Below are 17,966 nucleotides of genomic sequence, written 5' to 3'. Positions count from 1 at the left end.
TGAGAACGATCACTAAGTACAGAGGTGTAAGCAGTGAGTGCAGAGATCGTGTCTAAGTGTTCTTATCGGCCTCCTTTTATAGAAAAATGTAATAACAAACTAAGCTACAAATCCGAAAAACCCTAACTATGTGACCGTTGTATGACTTATTCTTCAACCCCGTGTTTAGTTCAACTGAGCTTCCGAATTACCAGCAAGACTGAGTCATGTTTTAAGTTGTTAGCCAAAGAGTAACCTGCAAGCATTTTAGTTAGTTTAAATCAAACTGGTTTAGGATTCGGAAACTTGTTAAGGATCCCGGATGTCAGGATCTCATTCAAGATACTAGTTAGGATCTTAGTAGAGAAATCGAACCACAACAATTGTCCCCCAAAAATATGCTAGCTGTAAACGTTTTTACAATGGTAATATTTTTTATTAATCCTCATTATGACGACGCCGACCCAGCTAATGCGAAAAGACTTGGCTCTATCTGAGATATGAAACAGGAAAACAAACAACTGTTTATATTTCCAGTCTGACTTCTGGTGGACACGCCCATTTCAAGAGGTCCTATGAGGTTCTCAATTGGATGATCTTTCTAAATTCTTGAAGGAAGTAATTGATCGGAAACATCACTGGTAGAATTCAAGTTTGACAAGGTCACGTCAATGTCAGCAAGGGGGTTCTTCCATCCGGAGGTCACTGTACTATGTGAGTACGAAGTGCTGGCGACATATTCATTTGGAATGACATCGGGAAATAGTGTGCTCCCAAAAATCTGACCAGTAGGACTCTCCCCCTCAACTGTCGCGGTATCTTTAGGCGAACTTGGCGAACATTCATTTTCCGGAACTGCTATCGGCTGAGAGACGGATGCGGGTTTGTCGTCACTAACTGGTTCTGGGATGTCGTCATCCAGAAGTGGAGAGATGTGGGATATTGCATGTGAGTCATCTTTCTGAGCATCCACTATAGTGCTGCCTGAAGGTTCTGTGTTGATGACCGGAAACACATTGAACGGTTTGAAGAGTTCATTATAATCGAATAACCAGTCCGAACCAACACGAGCATCAGTCTCGTTTTCTTCCAACCAACGAACATCATAAGATTCTAGAATCTGTTTGGTAGACTTGTTGTAGACCCTGTAAGCAGTATGGCCCGCATAACCAACAAAGTAGCAATCATCAGCTTTGGCCCCAAATTTCAGAGTATACTCTAGGTTCAGTAGAGTGCATGGGCAACCAAAAGCCATGAAGTGCGCGACAGTAGGCTTATGTCCATAGACAATCTCATAAGGAGTCTTCATTTGTGATTTGTTGATTATCACCTGATTCTGAACATAACAGGCCGTATTAATAGCTTCTGCCCAGAAAAATAATGGCAGCTTAGAATCGCATAGCATGGTCCTTGCCGCCTCGATAAGAGTCATGTTTCTCCTTTCAGCCACACCATTCTGTTGAGGAGTCCGAGCTGAACTGTACTGACGAAGCACTCCCCTCTCAGAACAAAAATGATTTAAGGATGCATTCTTGAATTCCATACCATTGTCACAACGAATTCCTTTCAGCTTCAAATCCAACTGATTTTCCATAAGCACCATGAATCTTTTGATCAGCTCTGCAGTTTCACTCTTATTGGACAAGAAAAACACCCAAGTAAAACGTGAGTAATCATCAGTGATAACTAAACAATAAGAACTGCGAGAAAGACTTAAAACGTGAACTGGACCAAAAAGAACCATATGCAATAGCTGAAGAACTGAGGAGATGGTGTTGATCAGTTTTGGCTTATGAGATTTACGATGATGCTTGCCCAGAGCACAAGCCACACACTTTTCAATGATAACAAAATCCTTAACGGGTAATCCACGTACCAAATCATTTTTAGTAAGTTGGTTTAGATTTTTCACATTTGCATGATTAAGACGACGATGCCAAAGCATTGCATTGTGTTCTGACAATTTTGAAAACAAGCATGTTATTTTATCAGGAACATTTTTGTTCATGTCGATCACGTAAGCATTATCTTTTCGTTGTGATCGAACAAGAATCCAGTCTTCTGGTATAATGATACCGGTTTCAAAATCAAACACTCCTTTTTAGTAAAATGAGTTGAAAACCCTTTGTCACAGATTTGTGACACGCTCAGCAAACTGTGCTTTAGTTCTGGAACAAAATTTACGTTTTCAAATTTTAGAACACCGTTACTTACAGTACCCTTCTGTGTGATCTTTCCCTTTTCTCCACCCGCAAAGGACACATACCCGCCGTTAAAAGTTTGAATGTCGTGTAGCTGGGAAATGTCTCCTATCATGTGCCTGGAACAGCCACTATCAACATACCACGGTCTGATGATATTCCTCCATAGCTGCTCCTGCACAAAGTGCGGGATTAGTTAGATTTTGGCACCCAGTCCATAGTGACACTGGGTACACCTGACTCATCTATACTAGTTACGGGCTGCCATGACATATCTTCTCGATTATCTAACATGGAAGAAGAAACCTTCTTTACCGGAGACTTAGGCATCCATTTATATTTACCATTGTAAGATTTACTGTTGTTTGTACGAATGGATGGTTTAGTCTCTGGCTTCCGTGTAGAGGGAACAAACGAATTTGTTCTCCCAACATGCCGAAGTTTAGAAATCGAGTTAATTTTTGAAGTAGGAACATGGTTTCCACCCCTTTTCCGAGACATGTTAGGCTTGGTCTGATGAGGACTAGACCTTCTAGATTTGTTTCGGTTTCAATCACCGGCAGAGGGATTAGCCGTATGATGCCTAAATCTTTGACTGTATGAATTGTAAGGCATATAGGGCATATTCCTCTAATAAATCCATAATGTGGAACATATGGACAATGTGGACAATTTTTGGCAATATGACCGGGAGTGCCACAGTTAAAACACGTTTGTCGCTTTATGTAAAAATCATTTTGGGCAAATCCTTGTCTGGACTGGTTGTGTGGACCAGTTTGTTTAAACTTGCGAGAACCATGTTTCACATTGTCAAACTTATCACCTTATTTGTCATTAGAGCATCCCTCTTTAACAAATTTAGGTGGTAGATACTTGTTGAATTTTTTTGATTTTTCAATTTTATTTGAAACCACATTTTCAGAATTTAAAGTTTCAACTGAATCAACCACACAAGAATCGTTGCTCTTTAAAACAGAGCCCACACAAACAGTCGGAATAACAGAATTCAAAGCAGGTAGTTTCAAAGTAACATCAGAATTAAAGTCTTTATTAAACGAAACACAAGCTTCATCATCCTCATCATTCCAATCCTCAACAATTACTTTCTCTGCACATGAAGTAAACACGTTAGTATCGTTCACTCCTGAGGTGGATGCACTCACATGATCAGATATGTCATTCTTATCATGTTTACCGTACTTCATGTCCTGTACCTTTTCTTCCTGTTCTTTGGTGACAGGAAGTTGAACATAGTTGTCATTGTAAGGTGGAGGTACCTTGCTGTATCCTAATCCCTCACCTTCCTTCTCCTTCCACCATAATTGATTGTCAATCATTGAATTAAATACCTTACTGGAACCCTCGAACTTTTTAAAATCAAGTTCAGCTCTTTCAAATTTAGCATTTAAGTTCAAAATTTCCAATTTGGAGGCTTCCAGTTTAGCAGTTAATTCAACAATTTCCTGCTTGGCATCTAGGTGGTGACAACACTTTACACTGAATTTAGACTTAAGCTTAGAGAGATCCTTTTTATATGCTTCTATTTTATCTAAGAAGGATTTTTCATTTTTCTTAAGTTTAAAGTTTTCTGATTTTACTCTTTCCATGTCTCTAATCAAGTTGTCATTATGAAGTTTATATAAGTTGATTTTGTCAACACAATCTAGAGAAAATGGTTGAAAGCTTACCTCAGATGAGTTGGAGGAAGTGAACGCCATGAATGCGAATTGAAGTTCCTTGACTTGCTCCTCAGCAGCGTTTTCCTCCTCAATGTCTTCAACATTTGCAAAATTTGCGGTCTGACTTCCAATGTTGAGAGCAGCCATCTAATCCTCCCAAGAGAACTGTTGAGCAATCAATCCCCTTTCACCATTTCCCGAACTCTCACCAACATCTCCCCTAGCATTACCCACTGGAACCAACGCCTTTTCAGTGTTTCCTTCCTTCGCTGGGTTAGTGCATTCACGAGCAAAATGACCCGGCTCATGACAGTTATAGCATCTCAGAGTGTTCTTGTTAAACCCCACTTTCTGATTATTAGGCATGTTCCAATTGTTTATACCAGTCCTCTTAATGAATTTCTTGGCACAAAACACTGCCATGGCGATTTGCCAAGCAATATCCATTTCCTCAACATCGTCAGGGTGAATCTGATCGAGTTCAGCAGCCACAACTGGTTGAACCAAGTCTCCAGCTAGAAATGCATTATAGCAGTTCATGAATCCTGCCATTAGAGCTATGTTCTCCTGAGTCTCTTTCGGAATGGAGGGAAACTGGCTTGAATTCTGACCTTGAGCAGTGCCAGCAGATGAAGGTTGTGCAGACTTGGTGAAGAAAACTGGAGTTTGCTGAGGCGGAGTAGAGTAAGACTGGCCTTGAGTGGACTTAAACATCTGAAAGTTTCCTTGGGTTGGAGGTTGCTGAGTGGCCTTGAGCATAGAGAAACTATCTTGAGAAATAAGAGCATTGTTGGAGGCAACGTTGTAACCAGCTGCACTGTAAGAATTCGCATGGTTTATTTCACGTTGCTTGTCGTCCATATCACATGCCTTGATAGTAGCCATCATCTCAGAGATAGACATTTTGTTGAGATCTTTAGTCTTTTTGATAACAGCAATATTCATATCCCAACTCTTTGGCAATGAGTTCACCAGTTTGTTGTTTATCTCTGAAGTTGCTAGATAAATACTAGCAGATCTCATTTCAGTCACTAGAGATATGAACCTTTGGAGTTGAGTTTCCAACGACTCCCCCAGAACATGGTTAAACATGTTGAACTTTTGTCGCAGCAAGTCTTGGCGACTCCTTTTCATATCTTCGTTTCCCTCATACACCTCGATTAATGTCTCCCATAGTTCCTTAACAGATTGAAGTTCTCTAAAACCAAGGGCAATTTCAGGTGAAAGTGCCATGGTTATAGTTGATAGGGCCCTTTCATCCTCTTCAACTTTGGAAAAATCATCATCATCATACTGTGCAACCGGCTTCACAACAACCTCAGTTGAGTTCTCACGTTAATACATGATGATTTGGGGTCCTTTAACAATGCTTCTCCAGATCTTAGCATCTTTCATTTTAACATACTTCTCGAATCGAAATTTCCACTCACTGAACCCCTCATGAGACAATAGACGAGGTACACGAGTTGTTGTCCCCATTATGGAATCCAGTTCTTGATGAAGTATGGCATTTGATGACGCATTGCTGTTGGTTAACTGTTCCATTTTATTTTAATTTAATGATAATTTTAGTCCAGGAAGCTTTATAGTCCTAGTCCAAGTGTCAGGTCCAAATAAAACTTAACCGAGAACCAAAGATTGACCGAGAACTAAGTGTGACCGAGAACTGATTGTGGCCGAAAACTAGTTGTAGCCGAGAACTGTTGTGGCCGAAAACTCGTTGTAGCCGAGAACACAGATTCGGCCAAGAACCAACAAACTTCACAGAGAACGACCAAATAATGGCCGAAAACAATGAAAATTGTCCGAGAACTTCCAAGAAAACCCAAAGATGCTTTGACCAGATAATTTTGGTGACAAATTAAATCCCGAAATCTCTGGGATTTGAATTTTAACCAAGATTAGGTCAATCTTCAACCAAAAAAAAACATTTTCTTTCTCCGACGCGAATATCACCGGAAAATCAACCACAACCACCAAAGATCAAAATCTTGAATCCTTGATATCACAATAACGAGCCTGAATAGGTCTAAGGCTCTGATACCAATTGTAAGTCCCGAATCTGGATCACTACAATTATGATATCAACAATCTAGGTGTTGGTGCGGAATTCCAACACTAGATGATTCAAGAACACAAATAAACACACAACCACGTCGAACACAAGAATGGCTTCAAAACACATGTTAATATTAACGTCGGGTGCTTAAGCACTATTAATACAATACTCGTCTATGATAACCCTTAGACGGCCAAAAAACCCGTGAACGAACCACTTAACCCTATACAAAGACATCTATATATATAGGGTACCAGTATACTAGCCCAACAAAAGCCCAAAGCCCACCGAGAACCACTAAAGATCTCGGCTTACATAATATACCCTATCTAAGTCCAACCTACAAGCATAAACCACAAATATAGCCCAATAGTAGGTTAAAGGAAAACGAGTTATAACCTTAGGAAATGGGATTAACTTGGTGTAAAGATGTTCTAAAAGTGAGGTTTAGGAACGGCAAATGAAATCGGATTATCTTGTCTAAACTAAGAAATGAATGTTAGGAAGAGATAATGTGTTATCTCTTAAGGTTGTGAAGAATCAGAATGATGCATCTTCTGTTCAAAGGCCTAAGTATTATAGTCTAAGCATGTTAGACTAGTACTTGTCAGTTATGATGCTTGACGAAGACTAATTAACGTGGAACAATCAAAACATACACAAGAATGAATATGTGTATAGACAAGTTAAAGAGGGATTTTATTTAATCTAAGGTAATAATATAACTCTTGAGAATCTTGAGTAGATCTCAACTTTCCAAGGTCTCCTATATGTGACTAAGTTTGTGATTTCTTGTTAACTGCCATATGATAAGGATTAACTTAGACGCTAGAAAGTGATTGAAACTTATGATAAGGCATGCGTTGCTTTATTGGTAACATCAGTGAACTCACTAATACAATGGTGTGGTATTTTTCAAATCATGAGTACCGATGTATGGTCATAAGTAAACTTAAACAAACTATGTCAAACTACAAGAAATGCGGGGATGGTAATCGAGATGATACCATTGAAATGATATCTCAAACCTATGATGAAAGCTTTTCTTTAATTGAGATTATATCTCAAACCTGTGTATAAAGGAAAAGTTTTTCTTTATCCCATTGGTAAGTCAGATAAATTAAAAGAAAGAGCTTACCATAGTAATTAAAAGAAAGAGCTATTCTTTATACCATCAATAAGTTGGATGATGTCATCAAATAACACTTCAATGTGAGGGTGTCTTACATTTGAACATGGAATGCCTAGCAATAAGGAGAATTGCAAACATGTGACATGGTGGAGTACACAATGGTTATACGGGCTAATTGGTGAGTAGACTTGAATGCCAATTGGTTGAAATCAGAATCTAGCTAGATGTCTGATATTTGAATAATGGACATGTGTTTGCCTAAAAATGAGAACTGTGTTCTTCAAAAGACAGTCGTTATAACAAGATTTCTGGAGGTTATGGTCTTAGAAGATATTAGTAGGCAATATTGAGGAAACGTTATTTCCTCTAATTGGATCCAATCGCATAACATGACACGTATGATAGATCAATGAGACGATAAATAGAACGATAATCAAGCTGAATGATTGTTCGTATATTCATAATAACTGAATGCTTACAGATTCATAAATGCAATACATACATACGGTTAAGCTTAATCCGCATCGATGTGCACCTTGAGGCTACCTATCATTCTAGAGAGATTTTGGCAGCATAACATTACTTCTTAAATAATAAGGCCAAAACTCTAAGCCCAAATGAACAGGAACAACCTATTTATAGGCCCAAGCCTCATTCGCTAAACCACTCTAGCGAATGGGGTGTTCTCGTAGCGAATAGCTTCCCATTCGCTAAACTCCTTAGCGAATGGGCTTTCCAGATAACGAATGAGCCTTCATACGCCAAATCCTATGCGTATGAGCTCCTAGATTAGCGAATGGGCTTCCATACGCTAACACCTTAGCGTATGGCCCTTAGTTTAACGAATGGACCTCATTCATTTACACACCCACAACTCCTACGCTTTCATAACTTAACTCTGTTATGTGTATGTGAGCTAAACTCACGAACTCACCAACTTTTTAGTTGGAACTTTTTAGTATGTATTCAGGTACCATGTAGATAGGAATTTGGACTAGCATTGTAATGAAAATGACTAAGGGTAGAGGTGCAAGCGAATGTGAAGATTAGATTCTAAGAAGATTAGTAGATTCTAACACGGCATTGCAGTAGTGCCAGGGTAGAGATAATTGTGTGGTTACACCTTATTTTAAATACATTGTACAAATGTTGTAACTTATCTTTATCAATAATATTCCACAGTTTACATTTGGTACCAATTTGCCCATAAAACGACCAGACCCCCCATGGGTGTGGCAACGTTGGCCTAAAATAAATGATATTAAACCCATACCTTCAAAAGAAAGACGGATGCCCGGTAGACTGACAGTAAAGGAAAAAAAGACCCTTTAGAGAAAGAAAACATGAACAAAAAGGCTAGAACTGCAAGAAAAGTGACCTGTAAAAATTTCCAAGGAACCGGAAATAACATCAGGTCTCGCACGAATGAGGAAAAAAATATCCACAATCAAAGGTGGTGAGAACAAAGGGTAGAAACAAAAAGATAGAGTCAAGAATTGTGGCTTGCGACATGGTAGACTAGGTGATTAGACCTGTTTGAACGCCTTTTGGTGTATTTTGTTTATGTTTGTTGGATATTTTGGTGTATTTAGATGCTTTTAAGCGTATCGAATTCGTTTGAGCTTTTGGTCTATTTTAACATTTTTTTTTACCATTTAAGCATTCTAATTCTATTGGTAACGAAGCAGCGACTAAAGTTGAAACTTTATCATTATTTAATCATTCTTTTTATTACAACAGAATTACAATGTTCCTAATTTCTACCACTAAAAAATTGAATATCACCCAAGTGTTTTTTTTATAAACAACTCATACAAAGAAAGAGTGAATTAAATAAAGACAAGTCCCACAGAAACGGAGTTAAGAGTGAGTGAGTGAGGTGTTTGTATCACCTACTGTCGGTTGGTTTTAGCTAATTTGGGTGGTGAATGGCGTCGTGGTGTTTCTCTAAAACCTCCTCCTGTGCTCTTATCGCTCCGCATCCAAAACACAATTCCACGCACCAACACCGCTGTTGTTCTCTTCCACTCCGATTTCAAACCTTTGCTTTCTCGATCTTCTTCTGCTGGAATTCAGGTAATTTTCCAGATGTTTAATTCCCTATCTACCATTCGTTTGTTCACATCCACCTGCCTAAGCGAGCAAACATAATTGAGCTACAATTTAATAAAAATAAACTAGGGGGGGGCGTAACATGTTAATGTTTTTTTAAAATTAGAAATACTATTGCAAGTTAAAAGGAAATAATGCTTTGTTTATATTGTGTAATTTTCTTATTAAAATTATTAGTGTATGAAAATGTTAAGGCCGCTTTAAAAATTGGTCAACAATATGTTTTAAACGATTGTACCATATGTTTTAAGAGTTGTATCTACTTAAACTCTTAAAATTATGTAAAATTACCTTTTTGTCCTTATATGTATTATAATCTAGTATAGTATAGACATCATGACCAATGAGTTGGGCCAAAATAGTGAATGAAACTAGACTTAATTGTAACAGGTCTTAAAAGAATTAAATGAATGTACGAACGCACGCAAACGAACCTAAACAAACGTAAAGTAATTAACATAAATGAAGGCAAATGGACAAACATAAACTAATATACATAACCAAACGTTCACACGAGACACGTGTTCATGTTCATTCTTTTGACTATTTGAAAAAGAATTTGTTCGTTGGCAAATAAATGAACATAAACAAACTTCCCACCGAAGGTTTGTGAACAATTCATTGAACCGTTCGTTTACTTGACTTTCTATCGCTTGCTGCTTTACCTGTGTATAAAGTTAGAAGAATCACTTATTCAACTAAATTCATAATAAAAAGCAAATTTGTAATCGCAAATTTGCTAACATCTTAAAACTATTTGTAGGCAATAAAGAGGAACCAGAATGGTGGTGTTATGAAAGTATCTGCTCAACTTAATGAGGTAACAGCTACATGTTCATACCAACATCATAACATCAAATATTTTTTATTCTAATTTGCAACCTTTTACTAAATTTGTGTTCATCTTCAGGTTGATGAAGGGAAATCATCGGTTTGCGCCGCACCATCAGAAAATTCAACCAAAATATCTTTTTTTAAGACCACGGTACCTGATGTTGCCTCAATTACCGCGTTCATGAATCAAGTTGCAGGGCTTGTTGAGTATGCCAACGTCTTTCTTAGATAATAATTATTATAATAAATCTGAATCTTTCAATAGTATAGTTTAGTAGATTGTTATCCATATAAATTAGTGTGCATGAAACCAAATAACTGAACTGTAACCGGAATAACCGACGTAACCGAACCCAATAAAAAACAGTTGGTTTGTTTTTATGTTTTTAAGTGACCGTTTTCTCATTTTGGTTTTGGTTTTGCCATCAACCAAAACCGAGAAAACTGAACCAAACTATTTGAACCGGAAAAACCATTTCTATGTAGTTTATAAGAATATAATAAAATATAAATTCAAAGGGGTTTGCATGAAACCTTTTATAAACGAACCCTATAAAAAACTGATCTTTTGATTTATGTTCTTTTTAAACCGATTTGTCAACTCGGTTTTGCTGTCAAACCAAAACTGAAAAAACTAAACCGAATGATTGGAACCCAAAAACCGATTTTAAGTAATTTAAAGAAATTAATAAAGTATAAACTCGTAGGGGTGTGCATGAAACCGAAATAACCGAATATAATCAGAATAACCCACTTAGCTAAACTGAAATAACCGAACCTAGGTCTGTTATATGTTTTTAAAAACTTCATTTTGTGGTTCGGTTGGTTTTGCTATAAAAAAAAACCCCAAAAATACTGAACCAAACTGATTGGAACTGAAAAACCGAGTAATTTACAAGAAGTTGATATACAGTGTAGCCCAAAAATTTTGGATCCAAATTGTCTGGCTAGTTTTTGAACCAAATTTTCCAACCAAAATGCGAAAACCGAAAATACCAAAACCAAACAAAACCGAGAATTGGGTATGACTTTTTGAATATCGTTGGGTTTTGGTTTTTCAGTTTTAACATTTGGGCTTGAAAATTTTTAGGAAAATACAAACTGGCCGTTCATATAAAAGAGAGATTTCTTATTATTGTTATTATTATATTTTTGTTATTATTACTATTGTTGTTATTTTTTTATTATTTGTTATTATTGTTATTGTTATTATTATTATTATTATTATTATTATTAATATTATTATTATCTTTTCAGGCATTTGGATTCAAGAGATATAATGGAGCTGCAAATAAAACAAGATGATTGTGAAGTCATAATAAGAAAGAAAGAAGCTTTACCGCCTCCTCCCGCACCACCTGTTGTTATGATGCAATCTTCACAACCTCAGCCTATGTTCCACTCACATCTGCCACCTCCACAGGCGGCACCTACCACTTCAGCACCAGCGGCTTCTGCATCACCGCCAGCATTACCAGCCCCTGCAAAGCCAAAGTCCTCGCATCCGCCTCTCAAATGCCCAATGGCTGGAACTTTCTATCGGGCTCCAGCACCTGGAGCACCCCCGTTTGTCAAGGTAAATATTTGTCACTGCAACTGAAAGGTTGGGTAATGGGTCAAAATGGGATGGGGCTAACCGGATCAGGTTTATTATGGGTCAAAATGGGATTGGGCTGAGACAGATCAGTTTTATTGTGGGCCAAAATGAGATTGAGCTGAAACGGGCCAGTTTTAGTATGGGCTAAAATTTGATTGGGTTGAAGCGGGTCTAAATGAAATTGGGCTGAAATGGGTCAGTTTTAGTTCGGCTTAAAATTGGATTGGGCTGAAATGTGCCAGTTTTAGTTCGGGTCAAACTTCAAAGTGGGACTGGGCTGAAACGGGTCAGTTTTAGTACAGGTCAAAATTGAATTGGGCTGAAACGTGCCAGTTGTAGTTCAGGTCAAACTTCAAAGTGGGACTGGGCTAAAACGGGTCAGTTTTAGTATGGGTCAAAATTGGATTAGGCTGAAACGTGCCAGTTTAGTTTGGGCCAAACTGGGACTGGGCTGAAACTGGTCAGTTTTAGTACGGATCAAAACTGGATTGGGCTGGAACTGGTTGGCTTTAGTATGGGTCAAAACGGGACTGGGCTGAAACGGGCTAGTGTTAGTACGGCTCGAAATGGGGTTGGGTGAAGTCAACATGCAGTTTTATTGGGCAAAGCGGAATGGTACCCTGGTGTAGTTATATAAATATAACAAAAAAGGATTTACAAAAGGCGGAGATAGTAGTTGTTCTCTTGCGACATGTCCCCGAGTAGAAAAGAAATCACATCTTTATGACTTTATCAACAAAACAATCACAGGGTTCTAAACATGCCTACCTAATTAAGCCCAATCCAAACATGAAACATACAAAATTAAAACTCGGCCCTTATACAACATCAATTAAGCAAATCTAATGACATTTTCAAAGACAAAGGACAGCCTACAAGAATAAAGCTCGAATTCCTTCTTAGTGTCGGTTCCAATCTAAAATCACCTGGCCCAAACTTATCAGCCCAACACACCCATCAAATTCCCAGCCCAAAGTGTATACTAGAGATATGGTTCAGCCCACTCACTTCTGCTCGCATACAGGAACAAAACCGGGATATGTCTTTTGACTTTCTGTACAAAGTTGACCAAGAAATGTCAATGCTGATGAAAACCTTCTGACACTGATTTTTTTTCCCAATACCATTGTCTTGTTTCTTTTGCTCAACTGGTTTCCCTTTATTTACCGGTCCAACATGCCCTTGTGGCCTTGTCTAGTATAAATACAATTTGCCATCTTTACATAAATCAACCTGATATTATTAACTCCTTATGAAACTTTAAAATTCTGCTTCTGAGCTATGTTTTCCCCTTGTATATCTACCTTCTGTTTCGTTTAATTAAACGAACGAACATGAACACATATTTCGTTCATTCATTTATGTTCATGAACGTTCGTTTATGTATTAATAGAAAATATTTAAATATTATCTGGATAGGTCATCTGTTTAAAGGTTTATATTTGTTAATTTGTGTTCCTTTAAGTTCATTTACATTTGTTCATATATGTTCGCTTGTCTTTGTTTAGTTATGTTTGTTTAGATTTTAAACAAACGAACACAAATATCCATTTTTAAATAAACGAACATGAACATAAATATTTGTTCGATTAAGTGTCCGTGTTCTTTTAAAGTTAAATGAATGAACACGAACATGCCCTTGTTCATGTTCATTCGATTCGTTTACAGGTTTTCATTATTCACATTGATGAATACATCGGTCTCAATATCTAGGCTCCGCCGATTTTGTTTGTGTTCGTGAACATATTAATTTCCTTAATGAACGAACACGATCAAAAAATCTCGTTCGGTAAGTTTTCATGAACCGTTCGTGAATACATTATTTTCTTAACAAACGAACATGAGCAAGGCTTGTTCGTGTTTGTTTAGTTCGTTTACAGCCCTATTTTCAGATGCTTTCCTTTTATCATGTTAACATGTGTTGTGAAGATTAAAGATGTTTTTTTGTTTCATTTTTTTAGTTACCAAGTTATATTTTTCTTTGGCAGAAAAGACAATTTTGCCCCTCAGGTGAGGGGGACGCCGGCTTATGGGCCAAAACGCCTAACAAAATTACATGTCATGGGTTCCTTCGTTCAAAAATTTTACTTTTGGCTGAATGGGTTATAGAAGCTAAACCACGTGGGACAAAATCTATAAAATTAATTAATAAATAAAGTTGACCGCTATCAGTTTGTCATCAACTGAAAACAGATATAAACTAATTGATTTGCTTAAAATGTAAATGAATAACAAGTAAACTAAATAACTAATCGAGTTCTATCCTACGTCTTCACGGAGTTCTATTCTCATAAAGATGCAAATCTAACAAAAAAAGGCAAGCCCTAAGCATAAAAGATGTTTTGTGTAATTAATGTAAGGCAATCAGTGATTAAAGACGAAAGGTGCAGATTAAAAATGTAAATTGTCTCTGAATGATCTCATCCAAAAAAACCCAAAGCCAAAAAAGGGTGAAGGATAATCATATGTTATATACGTAAACTTGCATTGGTGGAGGTTTGAACACAACCTTCTGATAACAAATAACAATCATGTCTACTAAATTCCACAAATAGCTAGCTATTGGTAAGGTTTCGCTAGGAAAGTATCAATGGGGAAAACGCGTTGTCATAGTAATCATGAAGAGCATACTTCAGAATTTGAAGAGCACAGAAATATGATTTAACAAATTATAAATGAACGTAATGAAATCAATGGAGGGGCTCATAGTCAAGTACCTATTTTCATTTGCTGTCTGCATGACAAGGTACTCAGAGCTATCAAATAACCATTTATTCAAAGTGTTCAAAGCATATCAAGTTTCAGCTTCTTAATACCACCAAAAGTCACAAGTCACAACATAGAAACTAAACGATTACAAACGAATAAAATCTCCAACGACTAGATACAAACCTAGTCGAAACTTCAAGTCTTCACTCCCCGAGTCGGGCTCAAATAATTTGTCACCATTCCCATAATAGCAAACCTGTATCGATCCATTTCATTAGGTTATATTTTATCTCCAATATGTCGAGTCAAATATCATATTTAGCTAAAAAAAGAAACAGATTGATAATTAACATTAATAATAATAATAATAATAATAATAAACTTACATAAATCCTGTAGAGATCTGCTTTAAATCCGTCTCTATATTCTTCATATTAGCAAGTGATTGAGCACAGAATATGAGAGCAAGCCATGAACCAAGCTTGTACTGCACAAAAAATATCCATCATGCTATGAAAATTAGCAAACCAACCAAACGTTCAGTGAACCGTTCAGCGGGAAGTTCGTTTACTTAATAAACAAACGAAGATGAACACGCGTCTATTTTTTGGTTTGTTCATCACTCATTTAAATTCGTCGACCTTCATATATGTTGGTTAGTTTACATTTATTAAAATTCGTTTGTTTACGTTCATTAATATATTCATCAGACTTTTTAGGCCCGTTACAAATTACTCTAGTATTAATATTCTTTTTAGACCAAAAACACATTGTTGTAAATTGTACCTTTCGAAACGAACAGACACCAACAAGAAAACCCTGTTTGTCATTAAACAAAGGAACACGCTTTCGTGTTACATTTACAAGCATAAGCGAAACATTTATTCAAGAAAAAAAAGGATGAGAAAAAGAATTAAAGAAAATAACATCAAGGCAAAGGCAAGGCGTTTGTCCTCCAGATCAGATCTGATCTAATCTAATCTAATCTAATCTAATCTAATAATAATAATAATAACAACAACAATAATAATAATAATAATAATAAGTTAGTTAGTTACACGGAACATAACGCCGGCGACGCCGAAGATGATGGCGATGAAACCAGAGTAATCGATGGGGAGATTGTCTGGGTGAACCGGCTGAGGCTTGTAAGGCTTCGCCGATGACGGCTGCCTGGGATCAGACGACATGCTTCCGGAGATCTCTTTGCTTCCTTCTTTCTTGTCCACACCCAACGGACGCACTATATAATACCAAAGGAACCATTCATTTTTTTTTTCATTTAATTAACAAAACAAAAATAACCATAAAATATTCGGATATCCGTATCTGAATTTTCGGACTTGGATCGGTTACTAATTATGAAAAGAGTAAAGTGCCAAAAACGTCCATGAGGTTTGGTCAATAATGCAACTCTGGTCCAAAAAGTTTCTTTTGTGCATATGGGCCATTGAGGTTTATCACTTTTTGCCAATTACGTCCAAATCATTAACTTCATTTAGTCTTATCGTTAGGTTAAGGATAAAAACGACTTTTCACTAGAAGGGCATTCCAGTCTTTTTACATAAAGCATAAATTAATGTAAAAAAAAACTTCTATATACATAACAACAATCAATTTTCCCCTTCCCCGATCAACCCCACTGCTGGGAGTCGTCACCCCTCCCCCGGTGAAAGACCATACCACCACCGCCTACGCGGCAATCCCAAATCACCACCACAAGGCATGCTTCTTTTTCCACCGAAACCCTAATCTCCACACACCCATCTTCATCAACAAACTCACCTCTAACCCTTTCCCGTCCAGCACCCCCAGTTCCAACAAAACACACCAGGCTATCTGATATTTACCAGGCTCAGTTCATCTTTCCACACTAAACCCTAGAATTTCCACAAATTTCAAATAAAAAATTTGTGTCCGTTCATCACATTTGACACTCGAAACCTTAGGGCTTTTATTTGGTGGATCAAAACGAGTAGATTGACATAAAACTTATCTCAAATGGTGCTCGAATCGACGGCCGGCAAGTGTGGCCGGAAATTAGAAGGCGGCGTCGGCGAAATTGATAAAAGAAGACTGTTTATACGGCCTACAATCGTGCGTTTGAACCCTATTTTCTTCCCCTTCAATAATATCTGCTTCAATTTTGTTCTAAATTAATTATGTGCTTCGAATTCAAATCGACTTCTATGATATTAGGCTTTACTGATGGCAGGGGAGTGAAGGTGATTGTTGTTGTTCCTTGTTCGTCGTTAAAAACATGAAGCAAAAGGAATTGTGTGTAGAGCAAATTAGCAATTTGATTTGATTTGCTTTGTAGGGTTTGATCTTGCTTTGGAGGTTAATTTTGAGTTGGGAGTTGAGAATTGAGAATGATCAGATAGTTTTATAAGAAATTAAATAAAAGGGAAAAGGGATGTAGTAAGCTAAAATGACATTTATACCCTTGAGTTAACGAAGAAAACTAACGTAGTTAATGATTTGGACGTAATGGGCAAGAATTAGGAAACCTCAGTGGTCCATATGCAAAAAAAAAAATCTTTTTGGACCAAAATCGCATTATTGATCAAACCTCAGAGACGATTTTAGCACTTTATTCTTATGAAAACTTCTAATATTTAATATTCGAAATATATATATTTTAATTATTATATATTAGTTTTAATTATGTTATTTTTAATTACAACCCATTCTTCTCTGTCGCCCATTGTTTGTTTACTTCAATTCATTTCAAAGTAAAAGCAAATCAAAGATTCCATACATTTTCTAAGAGCATTCTCAATGGCTTCTCTATATTGTAAGTCCCAAATCCCGATCTATACAATATGATATCAAGTAAACACGATGTATGCGTAGAATCCAAACACCGTGGTGATTCAAGAGCAATATAAATAAAGAACAAGATAAACTTCAATGCACACATTTATTATAATCAAAACTTCGGGTACAGAAGTTTTCTTGGAGAACCGATTACAATGATATTCCTTTAGACGTGTAACCCTAAATAATAATAGACAAGACTATATAGGGTGTTTACAAACCACAACCACCCAAGCCCACATCAAGCCCAATAGCCAAAAGCCCACCTTCAGTTATCTTACATCAACATGTATATATACATATATAAGCATAAACCACAAAATATGCCCTAACAATCTCCCCCTTGGTTTATTGTTTTCTTCTATTACGGTTTATTTATAAGATGCGCATGAGCTTCTCTTAATGCTCCAACCCACAGTTTAGTACGAATAATTGAGGTAGTCATTCCCGTGAATTCTTTGGCAGCAGGCTCGTACAACGGATCAGCCTGTATCTGAAAGGTAGCAAGTTTCTTGATATCCATCTCACCAAACTTTAGTAAATCTTTAGGATCCACGATTTGTCCTTTATTGAATCTAATCACAACAGAAGTGGTTTCTCCATCTTAAGCCTAAAACTGCATATTATCTAGCGCCCCTTCAGGGAATCTTTTGGTGATGGGAATCGATTTCACTTTATCGGTAACTGGCCACATCACTGTCCTCATTGTCTTGTTAGTATGTGGATCAATGACTCCTTTAGCTTTCTTAACATAGGACTCTGCAGTAGGCATGTCGGGAAAGCCCTTTGAAGCTTGTAGATCCAAGAAATTAAAGAATTTTCGGGCCTTAGGTTCACCACATGA

The 17,966-nt window shown here is 37.1% G+C and overlaps 2 protein-coding genes across 2 annotated transcripts; one reads left to right on the top strand and one right to left on the bottom strand.

The window, feature by feature from the left end:
• The first annotated feature begins 7,158 nt into the window (after positions 1–7,158).
• On the top strand, positions 7,159–11,596 carry LOC143535529 (biotin carboxyl carrier protein of acetyl-CoA carboxylase 1, chloroplastic-like). The gene is made up of 5 exons (XM_077029755.1): positions 7,159–7,228; positions 8,963–9,126; positions 9,926–9,982; positions 10,073–10,203; positions 11,254–11,596. Exons 1-5 carry the CDS (start codon positions 7,159–7,161, stop codon positions 11,594–11,596), a joined length of 765 nt encoding a protein of 254 aa, XP_076885870.1.
• A 2,759-nt stretch (positions 11,597–14,355) lies between these two features.
• On the bottom strand, positions 14,356–15,500 carry LOC143535519 (protein Asterix-like). The gene is made up of 3 exons (XM_077029745.1): positions 15,361–15,500; positions 14,689–14,789; positions 14,356–14,558 (listed from the first exon to the last, which is right to left on the bottom strand). Exons 1-3 carry the CDS (start codon positions 15,490–15,492, stop codon positions 14,498–14,500), a joined length of 294 nt encoding a protein of 97 aa, XP_076885860.1. The 5' UTR covers positions 15,493–15,500; the 3' UTR covers positions 14,356–14,497.
• Positions 15,501–17,966: the final 2,466 nt, after the last annotated feature.

The sequence above is a fragment of the Bidens hawaiensis genome, unplaced genomic scaffold (assembly GCF_021521415.1).
Source record: "Bidens hawaiensis isolate Kalapana, Puna unplaced genomic scaffold, B.hawaiensis_p1.1 tig00010563_1, whole genome shotgun sequence".
NCBI classification, from domain to species: Eukaryota; Viridiplantae; Streptophyta; class Magnoliopsida; order Asterales; family Asteraceae; genus Bidens; species Bidens hawaiensis.
Note: the sequence above shows the minus strand (reverse complement) of the source record. Positions and strands in the feature narration are given on the sequence as shown.

Excerpts from the sequence above, each read along its gene's own strand:
- LOC143535529 (XM_077029755.1), top strand. The coding sequence starts at position 7,159 with ATGCCTAGCAATAAGGAGAATTGCAAACATGTGACATGGTGGAGTACA. Across the intron at positions 9,983-10,072 it reads TATCTGCTCAACTTAATGAG|GTTGATGAAGGGAAATCATC; the intron begins GTAACAGCTACA and ends GTTCATCTTCAG. Across the intron at positions 10,204-11,253 it reads CAAGTTGCAGGGCTTGTTGA|GCATTTGGATTCAAGAGATA; the intron begins GTATGCCAACGT and ends TTATCTTTTCAG.
- LOC143535519 (XM_077029745.1), bottom strand. The coding sequence starts at position 15,492 with ATGTCGTCTGATCCCAGGCAGCCGTCATCGGCGAAGCCTTACAAGCCT. Across the intron at positions 14,790-15,360 it reads TCGCCGGCGTTATGTTCCGT|TACAAGCTTGGTTCATGGCT; the intron begins GTAACTAACTAA and ends TTTTTTGTGCAG. Across the intron at positions 14,559-14,688 it reads CAGATCTCTACAGGATTTAT|GTTTGCTATTATGGGAATGG; the intron begins GTAAGTTTATTA and ends GGATCGATACAG.